The 18,085-nt window shown below is 49.0% G+C and overlaps 1 protein-coding gene across 1 annotated transcript in view; it reads right to left on the reverse strand.

Annotated features, from left to right (window-relative positions):
- The window catches only part of LOC139281349 (ETS-related transcription factor Elf-5-like), a 43,948-nt gene extending 33,608 nt beyond the window's left edge, over positions 1-10,340 (reverse strand). The window contains exons 1-2 of the mRNA XM_070901504.1: positions 10,167-10,340; positions 1,604-1,772 (exon numbers count right to left, since the gene is read on the reverse strand). Coding sequence (XP_070757605.1) covers positions 1,604-1,772; positions 10,167-10,340 — 343 coding nt within the window. The remainder of the gene's footprint in view (positions 1-1,603; positions 1,773-10,166) is intronic.
- Between the last annotated feature and the right edge of the window lie 7,745 nt (positions 10,341-18,085).

Here is an 18,085-nt window from a genome sequence, read left to right on the forward strand (position 1 = left end):
TTCCCTTAAATGCATCGATACTATTCGCCTCAACCCCTCCCTGTGGCAGCGAGTTCCACATTCTCACCACTCTCTGGGTAAAGAAGTTTCTCCTGAATTCCCCATTGGATTTATTAGTGACTATCTTATATTGATGGCCCCTAGTTCTGGTCTCCCCCACAAGTGGAAACATCAACTCTACGTCTACCCCATCGAACCCCTTCATAATCTTAAACACCTCTCTCAGCTCACCCTTTCTGATCGTTATAACCTCTCAGTTCTGGTATCATCCTAGTAAATCTTTTTTGCACAATGTCCTGTGTCTCGGTGCTTTTCATAATATGGAGACCAGACCCGCTCACGGTGCTCCGTGTGGTCTGAAGCTGTTAAATCGGCTTCTCAACTCCAGTGCAAATAATCCCAGTGTCTCAAGTTTCTCAATAATGATGGGATCCCATCCCTGGTGAATTTACTTTTACATTCTCTGTGGTTTAAAGTCCTTTCATAAAGAGGAAAATCCATGAACTGCCTTTCAACTGCAACTAATCAAAGTTTTGCATAAATTTATCATTAATTCTTCACTCTGTGCCCCTATTTATCAAACCAAAACTCTGTCGGCCTTTTTATGACCTTATTGAGTGAGGTGTGCTTCGAATTATGTGTTTGCATCCCAAGGTCTTCCTGCAACGTTCACTCTAGTCTTTCTCTTGGGCCGTGTGGTCCCTTTAACGGGCTGCGTGGCCCATTCACAATTCCCCGCAGGCACGGTTTTACCATTAACGAGCCGGTGAGCCGTTGGCGGGGTCACATGGTCCAGTCACCGTCTTTCCAGTGAGTGCTCCTTTTTACCGCCCAACATGTATTGCCTCACACTGATTCGCATTAAGCTGCCCCTGCCCCCACCCCTACTCTGCCCCTACTCCTCCTCTGCTCCTGCCCCCACCCCACACGACCTCTGCCCCCGCCCCCACCCCCACCCCTCCTCTGCCCCTACCTTACTCTGCCCCCTCCCCTCCTCTGGGTTGCCTGTCCTGCGAGCCGACTCCCATCCTCAAGGCATCTATTTCGAAGAAGAGCAGGGGAGTTCTCCCCGGTTTCCTGGGGCCAATATTTAGCCCTCAATCAACATCATTAAAACAGATTATTTGGGTCATTATCACATTGCTGTTTGTGGGAGCTTGCGGTGCGCAAATTGGCAGCCGCGTTTCCAACATTACAACAGTGACTGCACTTCGAAAGTACGTCATTGGCTGTAAAGCGTTTTGGGACGTCCAGTGATCGTGAACAGCGCTATAGCAATGCAAATCTTTCTTTCTGTCTACGATCCTCCTTTCTGTCTGCCAAACCCCTGCCCAATCTGGCCGACTCGCCCCTCCGGCTTAGCTCTTGCTGCCCCCTTGGCGTGCCGTGCCAAGCAGCGTGGGTGACACAGCAAGTATGGGTGTGTGCGATAACTGGGGGGGGGGCCATGGATAGAGCTGTCCACATTCCCAGAACAAGTGGGAGTCTGAGCTGGGTGGCGGTGAATCCGCCTTCGGCCAATAAACAGACAGCGCACGACGGGGTCGTGAGTTTTCGGCGGCGGACCCACGGTGGAGCTTTGCGGTTGTGGCCACCAGCTTACCTTGGCTGTCGGGCGGAGGCACTGCTGGTCGGTGCTGGGGTAACCCGGGCTGGTCAGGGTCCGCGCCGATGGAGTTTGCCGGGACGAGGCTGTCTTCGAGCTGGTAGACCGAGCGCAGCACACTCCCAATATCGCTGATGTTCATTCCGACGAGGTTTCTGCCGACAAACTGCAGATGTAGAAAAATAAATCAGAAGCAGCCAGAGGTGCCGGTGCGACCGATCAGAATAATAGTAAACGTGGAGAGAGTAAAGTGCTTAACAGTAAGCCCCAGAAATTAATCCAAACACGTCAACCAACGGAACTCAACACGTGGAATTAAACTCACTGAAGTTGGGAATGAAGGTCCCGAGTTGATCAAACGGTGCAACCACTAACATCGACAGTCCAACCCACTACCTTCCAATGTGCTAAAAACGTCTTAATGACAGCCTTTCAGCTCTCCACAGAACTGGAAGTGTCTGCGCTCTTGGCTGCTGTGCCAAGACGTACTTTTATTTAAGTGTCGTGATAACTGTGGTGGGGGCAGTGCCTCGGTTCTGGAGATTGATTTTAGTGCCCCAAAAAAAAAAAAAAAAAAGGGCCTTGTAAATGTCTTGTGTGTGTCATCCAGGTCGGGTGGCACGGATACATGTTTTATGTTTTGCAGGTTAACTCAAAAGAGTTTCAGACACCACTCCGCTCAGAGACATATTGGCTCCTGCTTTTGGAACATTTGCATAAAATTATTTGCATATATCCACCGAGCACCGAGAGTCGGCCAGCGTCGACAGAACAAAAAGAATCCACCCACAGGCACCTTCCACCCTTCAACATGTAGTTCGGGACCTAGAATACCAGCTCCCTCATTGAAACACCTGTGAACTCATCCCTTTTTGGTGTGGAAGTGGATCATCCTCAATACGAGGGACCGCCTAATACTAATACATAACAATCCCAAACTGCAACATCACTGACTTTTCTGTCTCAAAACCAATTACTAATCGTTAACTTTATTGGAGGTGGGTCACAAAGCAAAGGTTTCCAATTTAAACAGCTCACAATGCTAAATTAGTTTGCACTTTATTAAACACGCAGCTCGATAATGATCAAACAGGAACAGCCCATTGCTAAAATGCATGTAAGTGCTTTAAAATCAGTCACTTGCCGATGAAAACTTTGTTATGTCTCTTAATTAGCTGTGGCTCGTGGGCAGCACTCTCGCTTCTGAGTCAGCAAGTCTGAGGTTCATGTCCCACTCCACGAACTTGCGCACAAGAATCTAGGCTGACATTCCCAGTGCAGTGCTGAGGGAGTGCTGCACTGTCGGAGGTGCCGTCTTTCAAATGAGACGTTAAACCGAGGCCCCGTCTGCTCTCTCAGGTGGATGTAAAAGATCCCGTGGCTCTATTTTTAAAGAAGAGCGGGGGAGATCTACCCAGTGTCCTGAGCCAATATTTATCCCTCAATCAATATCACTAAAGACAACAGATTTATCTGGTCATTATCACAATGATGTTTGTGGGAGCTTGCTGTGTGAAAATTAGCTGGTTGCGTTTCCTATCTTACAACAGTGACTACACTTCAAAAAGTACTTCATTCGCTGTAAAGCGCTTTGAGATGTCTGGTGGTCGTGAAAGGCGCTATATAAATGCAAGTCCTGCTCACCTGTCATCCCCTACATTGGCCACCACTCCGGCAACGCCTCGCATTTATAATTCTCATCCCTCCATGGCCTCGCCCTTCCCTATCTCTGTAACCTCCTCCAGCCCTACACCCCTCCCTATCTCTGTAACCTCCTACACCCCGCTCTATCTCTGTAACCTCCTACACCTCTCCCTATCTCTGTAACCTCCTCCAGCCCTACACCTCTCCCTATCTCTGTAACCTCCTCCAGCCCCTACACCCCTCCCTATCTCTGTAACCTCCTATACCCCTCCCTATCCCTGTAACCTCCTCCAGCCCCTACAACTCTCCCTATCTCTGTAACCTCCTACACCCCTCTCTATCTCTGTAACCTCCTCCAGCCCCTACACCCCTCTCTATCTCTGTAACCTCCTCCAGCCCTAGACCCCCCCTATCTCTGTAACCTCCTCCAGCCCTACAACCCTCCCCCCCACCCACCCCGCGATCACTGTGCTCCTCCAATCTGGCATCTTGGGCAACCCCCCCCCGATTTCCATCGCTCCACCATTGGCGGCCGTGCCTGGGCCCCAAGCTCTGAAATTCCTTCTCTAAACCTCTCCGCCTCTCTATCCCTTGTTCCTCCTTTAAGATGCTCCTTAAAACCTCCTTCTCTGGCCAAGCTTTTGGTCACCTGTTCCTGATATGTCCTTATGTGTGCCAGTATCAAATTATGTTTGATAATCACCTTGAGATGTTTTATAACATTAAAGGCACTATATAAATGCACGTTGTCATTGTTGTTTATATTTCGATGCCTTTACTCTGCTCCACGCTCGAGGCCTTTACTCTGCTCCACGCTCCTGGCCTGGATGGGACAGAATAGAAGCGGGAAATGAGGTAAAGTGAGAACCACTGCCCCATCATCTCTCCCACCTTCATTCCCTCCCTCTGCTCCTGCTGGTACTGCATTGGTTCCACATCACTGCCACACCCACCACATGCATATGCCAGTAATGGGGCAGGGCCCAATTCTAGGCAGACATGCCCAGTGCAGTACTGAGGGAGCGCCGCACTGTCGGAGGGGCAATACAGAGTGAGTGCTGCACTGTCAGAGGGGCAGTTCAGAGGGAGCGCTCCTGTATGGCTCAGAGACATGGACCATGTACAGCAGACACCTCAGGTCGCTGGAGAAATACCACCAATGATGTCTCCAGAAGATCCTGCAAGTCCCCTGGGAGGACAGACGTACCGACGTTAGCGTCCTTGTCCAGGTCAACATCCCCAGCATTGAAGCACTGACCACAATTGATCAGCTCTGCTGGGAGGGCCACATTGTTCGCATGCCAAACACGAGACTTCCAAAGCAAGTGCTCTACTCGGAACTCCTTCCCGGCAAATGAGCCAAAGGTGGGCAGAGGAAATGTTACAAGGACACCCTCAAAGCCTCCCTGATAAAGTGCGACATCCCCACTGACAACTGGGAGACCCCAGCCAAAGACCGCCCTAAGTGGAGGAAGTGCATCCGAGAGGGCGCTGAGCACCTCGAGTCTCGTCACCAAGAGCATGCAGAATCAAGCGCAGGCAGCGGAAAGAGCTTGCGGCAAATCAGTCCCACCCATCCCTTCCCTCAACGACTATTTGTCCCACCTGTGACAGAGTCTGTGGTTCTCGTATTGGACTGTAACAGCCACCTGAGAACTCATGCTAAGAGTGGAAGCAAGTCTTCCTTGATTCCGAGGGACTGCCTATGATGATGACTGAGGGAGCGCTGCACTGTCGGAGGGGCAGTACTGAGGGAGCGCTGCACTGTCGGAGGGGCAGTACTGAGGGAGCGCTGCACTGTCGGAGGGGCAGTACTGAGGGAGCGCTGCACTGTCGGAGGGGCAGTACTGAGGGAGCGCTGCACTGTCGGAGGGGCAGTACTGAGGGAGCGCTGCACTGTCGGAGGGGCAGTACTGAGGAAGCGCTGCACTGTGGGAGGGGCAGTACTGAGGGAGCGCTGCACTGTGGGAGGGGCAGTACTGAGGGAGCGCCGCACTGTCGGAGGGGCCGTCTTTCGGAGGGGATGTTAAACCGAGGCCCCGTTTGCTCTCTCAGGTGAAACATAGAAACATAGAAACATAGAAAATAGGTGCAGGAGTAGGCCATTCGGCCCTTCGAGCCTGCACCACCATTCGATAAGATCATGGCTGATCATTCCCTCAGTGCCCCTTTCCTGCTTTCTCTCCATATCCCTTGATCCCTTTAGCCATAAGGGCCATATCTAACTCCCTCTTGAATATATCCAATGAACTGGCATCAACAACTCTCTGCGGCAGGGAATTCCACAGGTTAACAACTCTCTGAGTGAAGAAGTTTCTCCTCATCTCTGTCCTAAATGGCCTACCCCTTATCCTAAGACTGTGTCCCCTGGTTCTGGACGTCCCCAACATCGGGAACAATCTACCTGCATCTAACCTGTCCCGATCCGTCAGATGTTTCTATGAGATCCCCTCTCATCCTTCTAAACTCCAGTGTATAAAGGCCCAGTTGATCCAGTCTCTCCTCATATGTCAGTCCGGCCATCCCGGGAATCAGTCTGGTTTTCGCTGCACTCCTTCAATAGCAAGAACGTCCTTCATCAGATTAGGAGACCAAAACTGAACACAATATTCCAGGTGAGGCCTCACCAAGGCCCTGTACAACTGCAGTAAGACCTCCCTGCTCCTATACTCAAATCCCCTAGCTATGAAGGCCAACATACCATTTGCCTTCTTTACCGCCTGCTGTATCTGTATGCCAACTTTCAATGACTGATGTACCATGACACCCAGGTCTCGTTGCACCTCCCCTTTTCCTAATCTGCTACCATTCAGATAATATTCTGTCTTCGCATTTTTGCTCCCAAAGTGGATAACCTCACATTTATCCACATTATACTGCATCTGCCATGTATTTGCCCACTCACCTAACCTGTCTAAGTCACCCTGCAGCCTCTTAGCGTCCTCCTGGCAGCTCACACCGCTACCCAGTTTAGTGTCATCTGCAAACTTGGAGATATTACACTCAATTCCTTCATCCAAATCATTGATGTATAAGAGCTGGGGTCCCAGCACTGAGCCGTGCGGCACTCCACTAGTCATTGCCTGCCATTCAGAAAAGGACCCGTTTATCCCGACTCTCTGCTTCCTGTCTGCCAACCAGTTCTCTATCCACGTCAGTACATTACCCCCAATACCATGTGCTTTGATTTTGCACACCAATCTCTTGTGTGGGACCTTGTCAAAAGCCTTTTGAAAGTCCAAATACACCCCATCCACTGGTTCTTCCTTGTCCACTCTACTAGTTACATCCTCAAAAAATTCCAGAAGATTTGTCAAGCATGATTTTCCCTCCATAAATCCATGCTGACTTGGACCGATCCTGTCACTGCTTTCCAAATGCGCTGCTATTTCATTCTTAATGATTGATTCCAGCATTTTCCCCACCACCGATGTCAGGCTAACTGGTCGATAATTTCTCACTCCCTCCCTTTTTTAAAAGTGGTGTTACATTAGCTACCCTCCAGTCCATAGGAACTGATCCCGAGTCCATAGACTGTTGGAAAATGATCACCAATGCATCCACTATTTCTAGGGCCACTTCCTTAAGTACTCTGGGATGCAGACTATCAGGCCCCGTGGATTTATCGGCCTTCAATCCCATCAATTTCCCCAACACAATTTCCCGCCTAATAAGGATATCTTTCAGTTCCTCCTGCTCACTAGACCCTCGGTCCCCTAGTACTTTTGGAAGGTTATTTGTGCCTTCCTTCGTGAAGACAGAACCAAAGTATTTGTTCAATTAGTCTGCCATTTCTTTGTTCCCCATTATAAATTCACCTGAATCTGACAGCAAGGGACCTACGTTTGTCTTCACTAATCTTTTTCTCTTCACGTATCTAGCGAAGCTTTTGCGGTCAGTTTTTATGTTCCCAGCAAGCTTCTTCTCGTACTCTATTTTCCCCTTCTTAATTAAACCCTTTGTCCTCCTCTGCTGAATTCTAAATTTCTCCCAGTCCTCTGGTTTGCTGCTTTTTCTGGCCAATTTATATACCTCTTCCTTGGATCTAACACTATCCTTAAGTTCCCTTGTTAACCACGGTTGAGCCACCTTCCCCGTTTTATTTTTACTCCAGACAGGGATGTACAATTGCTGAAGTTTATCCATGTGATCTTTAAATGTTTGCCATTGCCTATCCACCATCAATGGTTTAAGTACCATTTGCCAGTCTACTCTAGCCAATTCACGCCTCAAACCATCAAAGTTACCTTTCCTTAAGTTCAGGACCCTAGTTTCTGAATTAACTGTGTCACTCTCCATCCTAATAAAGAATTCTACCATGTTATGGTCACTCTTCCCCAAGGGGTCTCGCACAACAAGATTGCTAATTAGTCCTTTCTCATTACACATCACCCAGTCTAGGATGGCCAGCTCCCTGGTTGGTTCCTCGACATATTGGTCTAGAAAACCATCCCTAATACACTCCAGGAAATCCTCCTCCACCGCATTGCTACCAGTTTGGTTAGCCCAATCAATATGTAGATTAAAGTCGCCCATGATAACTGCTGTACCTTTATTGCATGCATCCCTTATTTCTTGTTTGATGCTGTCCGCAACCTTACTACTACTGTTATCCCTGGTGGCCTGGCCAATATTTATCCTTCAATCAACATAAAAAAACAGATTCTCTGGTCATTATCACATTGCTGTTTGTGGGAGCTTGCTGTGTGCACATTGGCTGCCGCATTTCCCACATTACAACAGTGACTACACTTCAAGAGTACTTGGTTGTAAAGTGCTTTTGGGACGTCCGATGGTCATGAAAGGCGCTATAGAAATGCAAGTCTTTCTTTCTTTCACAGTGCAGCTATACTCAGAACTGCCAGGTTACGTGCTGAAACAGTCGCTGGTGTTACAGTGACAGGAGGATGATTGGTGGCAGAATGCAGAATCAGACGTTCTGTGCACAGTGATGTTCTGGGACTGCAACCCTGCCAAGGTTGATCTTCACCTGCTCTTTCTGGTTTGTACTCAGTCCCCAGGCATTGGGCGGGTGTTCTCCCGGTGAAGGGATTACGGCAGTTCCAGACGTTATAGCTACTGCAGTTCAAATATTTTTAATGTTTTTTTTTCAGGCTATCATTGGTTTTTCTTTTTTTCATCATCATCATAGGCAGTCCCTCAGAATCGAGGAAGACTAGCTTCCACTCCTGAAGTGAGTTCTTTGGTGGCTGAACAGTCCAATACTTTTATGTATATAATGACTCAAAAGACTTGTTACTGTAAACTCACTCAGGTGTAAACCTGGCCCACTTTATTCGCGCCAAAGTGACTACAAGACATGGTACCAGCACTTATATACCAGGGCCCGCTTACACGCGCGTACAGCCCGATGACCTCCGACAGTGGCGCCCCCTGGTGTCTAGTGACCCCAAGCATCCATACATGACAACATCCCCCTTCAAGACCTTAGTATCAGTCTCTTTACAAATTAAGATGGTCTGGGGCTTTACGCTCACGAGTTGATCGTCTCAGTTCAACTCCAGTTCTGGGCGAGCGTTCTGAGTCAGTTATGATCTGATGGGAGTGGTAATGACCATGTCAGAGACTGAAAGTCCGGGTTCGGTAATAACAGCAAAGTCCTCTGATGAATGACCATTGGTTGGTTGGTCACTGACGGCATCTTCCTCAAGCGGTTCCAGTTCATCCGTGTGCCGCAGTTTCACTTGATCAACATGTTTCCTGCATGTTTGCCCGTTCTTGAGCACGACAATAAACACTCCGTTACCCTCCTTGGTTGTGACAGTACCGGTGATCCACTTTGGACTTTGACCATAGCTCAATACATAAACCGGATCATGGACAGAAATATCACATGACACAGCATCACGATCATGATACCACTCTGACTCTGATGTCTGTTTTCAACACGATCATTCAAATCGGGATGAACAAGAGAGAGCTTGGTCTTGAGACTTCTCTTCATCAGTAGTTCAGCAGGGGAGACTCCAGTCAGTGTGTGAGGTCCTGTCCTGTAACTAAGCAATATGCGTGACAAACGAGTCTGCAGTGAACCCGGAGTCACACATTTCATGCTCTGCTTGATGGTTTGAATAAATGGTGACAGATTAGGAAAAGGGAAGGTGCAACGAGACCTGGGTGTCATGGTACATCAGTCATTGAAGGTTGGCAAGCAGGTACAGCCGGCGGTTAAGAAAGCAAATGGCATGTTGGCCTTCATAGCGAGGGGATTTGAGTACAGGGGCAGGGAGGTGTTGCTACAGTTGTACAGGGCCTTGGTGAGGCCACACCTGGAGTATTGTGTACAGTTTTGGTCTCCTAACTTGAGGAAGGACATTCTTGCTATTGAGGGAGTGCAGCGAAGATTCACCAGACTGATTCCCGGGATGGTGGGACTGACCTATCAAGAAAGACTGGATCAACTGGGCTTGTATTCACTGGAGTTCAGAAGAGTGAGAGGGGACCTCATAGAAACGTTTAAAATTCTGACGGATTTGGACAGGTTGGATGCAGGAAGAATGTTCCCAATGTTGGGGAAGTCCAGAACCAGAGGTCACAGTCTAAGGATAAGGGGTAAGCCATTTAGGACCGAGATAAGGAGAAACTTCTTCACCCAGAGAGTGGTGAACCTGTGGAATTCTCTACCACAGAAAGTAGTTGAGGCCAATTCACTAAATATATTCAAAAGGGAGTTAGATGAAGTCCTTACTACTCGGGGGATCAAGGGGTATGGCGTGAAAGCAGGAAGGGGGTACTGAAGTTGCATGTTCAGCCATGAACTCATTGAATGGCGGTGCAGGCTAGAAGGGCTGAATGGCCTGCTCCTGCACCTATTTTCTATGTTTCTATGTTTCTATGATCCATATGAAAGATCATGAACCATACCATCAGATGACACCTTGACGAATGCACTGACAATCTCTGGTATGAGTTCCTTAGTGTAAGTATGCAACTTGGCATTGACTGAACTCAGCTTCACCGCCTCAGTGTCCCACAGCTTGCCGAATGTCCTTTGTCTCTTTATCGACTGACTCGCACCCGTATCCAACTCCATCGATACCGGCACACCATTCAGTTTCACATTAACCATTATCGGCTGGCTTTTGCTCAGAAACGAATGCAGACCATACACTTTCTCCTCGGGTTGTGCATCCGGGCCAGCATTAGACTGGTCATCATCACCACCAATGTGATGAGCGGCAGCACGCTTGCTCAGTTGTGGGTACATTCTCTGAAGATGCCCCATTTTGGAACAGCCGTTACAGATGTACTGCCTAAACCGACACTGATGAGGCCGATGATTGCCCCCACAACGCCAACAGGATGAAATAGTATTCATACCAGTTGGCGGATTTTGAGCAGCTACAGGTTTCACATAAGCAGTCAAGTAAGCCCTGCCATAAGCAGCTCTGCCAGACAACGACACAATCTTGCCGTGGAGCTCCGACTTTTCGATGATATCTGCCTCAAATTATCATCAGTCGTCGTGCATGCCTGGGCAGTCGCGATGGCCTTGCTCAAATCCAGCGTCTCTGCAGCCAATAACTTCCGGAGAATCACATCATGGTTGATGCCTATCACGAAGAAATCTCGCAGCATGTCTTCCAACACGGTCCCGAACTTACACGGCTCAGCAAGAGGTCGTAGGTCGGCAACGAATCCGGACACATCCTGGCCCTCAGCATGAACATGTGTGTAGAAGCGATAGCGTGATATGATGATCCCCTCGTTTGGCTTACGATGGTTACGTACCAAAGCACACAAATCCTTGTATTCTTTGTTCGTTAAACGTGCAGGCGAGAGCAGATTCTTCATGAGGCCATATATTCCTGAACCACAAACAGTGAGGGAAACTGCCCGGCGCCTAACTGCATCATCGTCTCCCGCCATGTTGTTGGCCACAAAATACTGATCCAGGCGGTCGATAAAATCTGCCCAATCCTCGCCATCCATGAATCTCTCCAGAATTCCAATAGTGCCCATTGTGCATGCGAAGGTTCTTAAGTTACCTCGTTGCCAAATGTTATGTATATAATGACTCAAAAGACTTGATACTGTAAACTCACTCAGGTGTAAACCTGGTCCATTTTATTCGCGCCCAAACTGACTACAAGACATGGTACCAGCACTTATATACCAGGGCCCACGCACACACGCGCATACAGCCCAATGACTTCTGACAGTGGCTTGGTGTCTAATGACCCCAAGCATCAAAACATGACAAATACGAGAGCCACAGACTCTGTCACAGGTGGGACAGATAGTCGTTGATGGAAAGGGTGGGTGGGACTGGTTTGCCGCACGCTCTTTCTGCTGTCTGCGCTTGATTTCTGCACGCTCTCGGCGATGAACTCGAGATGCTCAGTTCCCTCCCGGATGCACTTTCTCCACTTAGGGCGGTCTTTGGCCAGGGACTCCCAGGTGTCAGTGGGGATGTCGCACTTCATCAGGGAGGCTTTGAGGGTGTCCTTTTTCCGCTGCCCACCTTTGGCTCATTTGCCGTGAAGGAGCTCCACATAGAGCACTTGCTTTGGGAGTCTCGTGTCTGGCATGCGAACTATGTGGCCTGCCCAGCGGAGCTGATCGAGTGTGGTCAGTTCTTCAATGCTGAGGATGTTAGCCTGGACGAGGACACTGATGTTGGTGCACCTGTCCTCCTAGGAGATTTGTGGGATCTTGCAGAGACATTGTTGGTGATATATCTCCAGCAACTTAAGGTTTCTACTGTACATGGTCGATGTCTCTGAGCTATACAGGAGGCCGGGTAACCAGCCCTTATCCATGTCCTTTTTTGATCTTACAAAGGCCTTTGACACTGTCAACCGTGAGGGTCTATGGAGCATCCTCCTCCATTTCGGATGCCTCCAAAAGTTTGTCAACATCCTTTGCCTGCTCCACGATGACATGCAGGCCGTGATCCTTACCAACGGATCCATCACAGACCCAATCCACGACCGGACCGAGGTCAAACAGGGCTGCGTCATCGCTCCAACCCTCTTCTCAATCTTCCTCACCGCCATGCTCCACCTCACAGTCAACAAGCTCCCCGCTGGAGTGGAACTAAACTACAGAACCAGTGGGAAGCTGTTTAACCTTCGCTGCCTCCAGGCCAGGTCCAAGATCACCCCAACCTCTGTCGTTGAGCTGCAGCACACATTCAGAGTCTGAACTCCAGGATATAATCAATGTATTCACTGAGGCGTACGAAAGAATGGGCCTTACGCTAAACATCTGTAAGGCAAAGGTCCTCCACCAGCCTGTCCTCGCCGCACAGCACTGCCCCCCAGTCATCAAGATCCACGCCGCAGCCCTGGACACCGTGGACCACTTCCCATATCTCGGGAGCCACAAATTAACAATTTAAAACTTTAATGAAAACCTTTAATCAAATCAGAATTTCTACAAACCTGTGAGCATACATTACAGTAGGATTGTTCTTTCAGACTCCCATTAAAAAAAAGATTTGAGGGCGTGGTCTTCGAACACTCTTTTCCTCAACAAGAGCAGACATTGATGACGAGGTTCAACACCGCCTCCAGTGCGCCAGTGCAGCCTTCGGCCGCCTGGGAGGCTGAAAGAACAATGCTGTTGCATTGTGAGTGGTTTAGCCAGTCTCGCTTCCTGACATCACCACTGACAGGCCTGGCTCTAATTTTAAGTTGATACAACTTGTCCTGGACTCCCCCCACCAGAGGAAACAGTTTCTCTCTCTCTTTATCCCAACGAATGCTTTAATCATCTTAAACACCTCAATTAGATCACCCCTAAATCTTCTAAACTCGAGCGAATACAAGTCTACTTTGTGCAACCTCATAATTTACCCCAGGTGCTACTGCTGCTCCGAGGCCGATATATCCTCCCTGAGGGGCGGGGCCCAGAACTGGGAAGACAGATTGATGTTTGTGGTGGGGGCTCTTGATGGTGTTGTGGAGTATTTAAAATAAACACTTAACACCAGGTCTGGGTTCGAAGACTCAAGTAGTCTTTATTTGCACCGGTGGGGAGCCTGGCTGCTGGTTGTCTGTAGCCAGGCCTCGCCGATGATACAAAGTTCCAAGCAACCCGTTATACACTTAATGATGCATGTCAGCCTCATGCATGTGTACGTGGTTTTGCCCGTGGTGGTTTCGAATGACCCCGCTTACAATAGTTCCAGACACCGGAATTATAGTGGTGAACAGAAGTACACAATTATAGCCAGATCGTTCGGTCTCAACTGACCAATCTTCTTGATCTCTCACTGATTACAAGGCAAAGGGCCTCCCCATCAACCATCTTCTTGCCATTTCAGCCATTGATTCCTGCCCACCTGATGTGTATTCTTGTGGGACTTGTTTGGACCTGTCCCACATTAGGCTGCCTGCCTTTGTGCAGTAACAGCCAAGTTCCAAAACTTAAAGTCCAAAGGCATAAGTCCAAAAGTTGATGCTTTTGCTGTCAATGTTTTCACTGAATTCTTACACATGTCCCCCCCGCCATGCCATTTAATTGGCCCAAAGCCCTCGTGCACAATTGCTGATTGACCAAACCCCTTTCGTGTCACACAATCATTGGCCTATGTCTCACACCAGATGGAGTTTCTCCAACGTGTCACTTCTGACACCTTGCCCCGTTTAGCTGCCCCTCTTGGGGAGGGGGCGGGGGAGAGACGAGGCAGAGAGACGAGGGGGAGGGGGAGGAGTGGAGGATGACGAGGGGGCGGGGGCAGAAGGGAAGAGATGGAAGTGTTGGCTCTGCCTCAAAGCCGGTGAGAGGGTTTTAAAGCAACAAAGGACTCTTGTGAAAGCTGGACGGAGATTGGGTGGATTTCCAGACACAGATCATCTCAGCGAAAATGCATCAAGCCATCCAATCAGTGAGGAGCGACATTCAGAGGGAGAATGGGCTGGAGCGTTGAGCACTGTAACCTCCTCCCTCTGACCTGCGGACCCTCCGAATGTGGGTCCACATTGAGGTACCAGTGAAAGTAACCGAGAAACGGTTGGATTGTCGTTAAAAACTTAACTGGCTCACTGATGTCCCTTCAGGGAAGGTAATCTGCCATCCTTACCCGGTCTGGGCCTATAGGTGACTCCAGACCCACACCAACATGGTTGACTCTGAACTGCCTTCTGAAATGGCCCAGCAAGTTACTCAGTTGTATCAAAACTGCTAGAAAGAATAAGAAGTCCCTCCTTAATAGCACTGTGGGAGCACCTTCACCACACGGACTGCAGCGGTTCAAGAAGGCGGCTCACCACCATTTTCTCCAGGGCAATTAGGGATGGGCAATAAATGCCGGCCTTGCCAGCGACGCCCACAGCCCAAGAATTATTTTTAAATGGGAGGAGCAAGATTGCAAACAGTAAATGTTGGGGTAGGTTTTTAACTTCATAAAACTGGTGTTGGGGATAAGGTGCACATATCAAAGAGTCACTAATAAATCCAATGGGGAATTCAGGAGAAACTTCTTTACCCAGAGAGTGGTGAGAATGTGGACCTCGCTACCACAGGGAGTGGTTGAGACGAATAGTATCGATGCATTTAAGGGAAAGCTGGATAAACACATATGGGAGAAAGGAATAGAAGGATATGTTGATGGGGTGAGATTAAGGGAGTGGGGGGAGGCTCGTGTGGAGCATAAACACCGGCACGGACCTGTTGGGCTGAATGGCCGGTTTCTGTGCGGTACATTCTATGTAATCATAGAAACAGCCTGTTTTCTTTTATGCAATGGAAAAGCGGACGGTTTCTACAATCGTGGATCATCTGAAAGGCCAGAGTTTACCCGGGCAGAACGTTTAAAATCTCTCCTGATGCAACTCACCACCGATCCAAAACTGGACCAATGTCGCCTCCTGCTGGTGCCAGGGGATAACTGCAACTTTCTCGAAAGCTCCAAGAATTGCCTTTCGCAGTAATCGGGGGATAGCTCGGGGAATTAACCCTTTAATGACCACAATGGTGCTTCTGCAGAAAAAGAGAAATTGGCAAAGCACGATTAAGGAGCCAGTGAATGCCAACGTCTGGGGTCTGGCATTGTGGAGACGCCCCCCCGGGGTAGAGGCGCACATTCTGGTTGGGCGTATTCATGGGGGTATCGTCACATTACCTCCTTCCTCCAATCATCCCGCCCCCTCACCCTCCCGCCATTGGTCGCCCGACACATCCATCCTCCCGAAGCCCCGCCTTCCCACAGCCTATTGCAAAGCAAACAGACGATTGGATAATTCTTGATTATCCGTCAAATGACCTTATTCCCACACCTCCAATATTTTTATAATTAATAAACAAGTGTTCAAATTAAATTTGAAAACACTTTTTTTCAATGCCCCTATGATCCTTCTAAGTTTTTTTTTCAATCACAGGATGTGGGTGTCGCTGGCAAGGGCAGCATTTATTGCCCATCCCTAATTGCCCTTGAGAAGGTGGTGGTGAGCCGCCTTCTTGAACCGCTGCAGTCCGTGTGGTGAAGGTGCTCCCACAGTGCTGTTAGGGAGAGAGTTCCGAGATTTTGACCCAGCGACGATGAAGGAATGGCCGATATATTTCCAAGTCAGGCTGGTGTGTGACTGGGAGGGGAACGTGGAGGTGGTGGTGTTCCCATGTGCCTGCTGCTCTTGTCCTTCTAGGCGGTAGAGGTCGCGGGTTTGGGAGGTGCTGCCGAAGAAGCCTTGGCGAGTTGCTGCAGTGCATCTTGTAGATGGTGCACACTGCAGCCACGGTGCGCCGGTGGTGGAGGGAGTGAGTGTTGAAGGTGGTGGGTAGCGTGTCGATCAAGCGGGCTGCTTTGTCCTGGATGGTGTCGAATTTCTTGAATGTTGTTGGAGCTGCACTCATCCAGGCAAGTGGCGAGTATTCCATCACACTCCTGACTTGTGTCTTGTAGATGGTGGAAAGGCTTTGGGGAGTCAGGAGGTGAGACACTTGCCGCAGAATACCCAGCCTCTGACCTGCTTCTGGTCAATGGTGATCCCCAGGATGTTGATGATGGGGGATTCGGCGATGGTAATGCTGTTGAATGTCAAGGGGAGGTGGTTAGACTCTCGCTTGTTGGAGATGGTCATTGCCTGGCACTTGTGGCACGAATGTTACTTGCCACTTATCAGCAGAAGCCTGAATGTTGTCCAGGTCTTGCTGCATGCGGGCATGGACTGTTTCATTATCTGAGAAGCTGCGAATGGAACGGAATACTACTTGCAGCAGTGTCTGAAAATGAATCTTCAATCTCTCGATACTCAAGGCCAATCCTGGACTGTTGGCAACCCTTACCCTGGGGTGTGAGACCAATGCAACATTCCATTGTTCCTTGCCTTTATTGTTTTATGGCGGAAGAGGCGAATGAATTTTGTGCTTACCGAGCTGATTGATGTGAAGTGGTGGAGAGTCCAATTTGCAAACGCAAACGTTAAACGCTTCCTTGTTAGGTATAGTACAACAACAACAAATTGTATTTATATAGCACCTTTAACGTGGTGAAACGTCCCAAGGCGCTTCACAGGAGTATTCTGCGATAACATTTCTGACACCGAACCGCAGAAGTAGAAATTAACACAGGTGACCAAAAGCTTGGTCAAAGCGGTAGGTTTTAGGGAGCACCTTGAAGGAGGAGAGATAGAGAGGTGGAGAGGTTTAGGGAGGGAGTTCCAGAGCTTGGGGCCCAGGCAGCTGAAGGCACGGCCACCGATGGTTGAGCGATTATAATCAGGGATGCTGAAGAGGCCAGAATTAGAGGAGCGCAGACATCTCGGGGGGGGGGGGTTGTGGGGCTGGAGGAGATTACAGAGATAGGATCAGGTGCAGAGTGCAGATCCCGATATTTATACCACAGTGGTCCTTGCTCCTCCAGTGATTCAAACATCCCATTCTACACAACCTTCCATCTTCCCACACCATCATTGCAAGACTCGAGGTCGATTTCACTCCTGTGAAGCACCGTGGGACATTTTGCTATGTTAGAGTCGCTATATAAATGCAGGATGTCGTTGCAGTCTGTCAATCTCTCTTGACACTCTGTTGATCATGTTGCCATCGTGCAGAGACAAAGGCACAAGTCACTTCTTGATTCTTGCCCTGCGGTTTGAGGAAACGAAGGTCTGAAGAACAGAATAGAAGAAAATGAACTTGCATTTATATAACATCTTCACGGTCTCAAAGTTCCTCACAGCCGCTGAATGACTATTTGAAGTAGTTTCAGAAATGGGCAATTTTCACACAGTGACGTTTCACAGACAGCAACCATCTAATCATAGAATGGTTACAGCATAGAATGCTATATATGTACACTTATATTTACTCTGTACAGCCACCAGAGGGCTCATCCCCTGGAGTCCCAAGGGATCCCATAATCCCTTGGGGGCACAGGTATTTAAGGAGGCCTCACAGGTTGGAGAGAGAGGCACTCTGGAGACCTGAAATAAAAGACTAAGGTCACACTTTACTTTAAGCTCACAGTGTTCAGTCTGACTCTTTCTCCATGCATAACACAGAAGGAGGCCAGTCGGCCCGTCGAACCCGTGCCGGCTCTCTGCAAGAGCACCTCAGCCAGTCCCACTCTCTTGCCCTTTCCCCGTAGCCCAACACATTTTTTTTCCTTCAGGTTCTTATTCAATTCCCTTTTGAAAGCCACGATTGAGTCTGCCTCCACCGCCCTTTCAGGCCGTGAATTCCAGATCCTAACCACTCGCTGTGTGAAAATGTTTTCCCTCATGTCGCCTTTGCTTCTTCTGCCAATCACCTTAAATCTGTGTCCTCTGGTTCTCCACCCTTCCGCCAATGAGAACAGTTTCTCTCTCTCTTCTCTGTCCAGACCCCTCATGATTTTGAGCACCTCGATCAAATCTCCTCTCAACCTTC

Source organism: Pristiophorus japonicus, chromosome 15 (genome assembly GCF_044704955.1).
Source record: "Pristiophorus japonicus isolate sPriJap1 chromosome 15, sPriJap1.hap1, whole genome shotgun sequence".
NCBI lineage: Eukaryota > Metazoa > Chordata > Chondrichthyes > Pristiophoridae > Pristiophorus > Pristiophorus japonicus.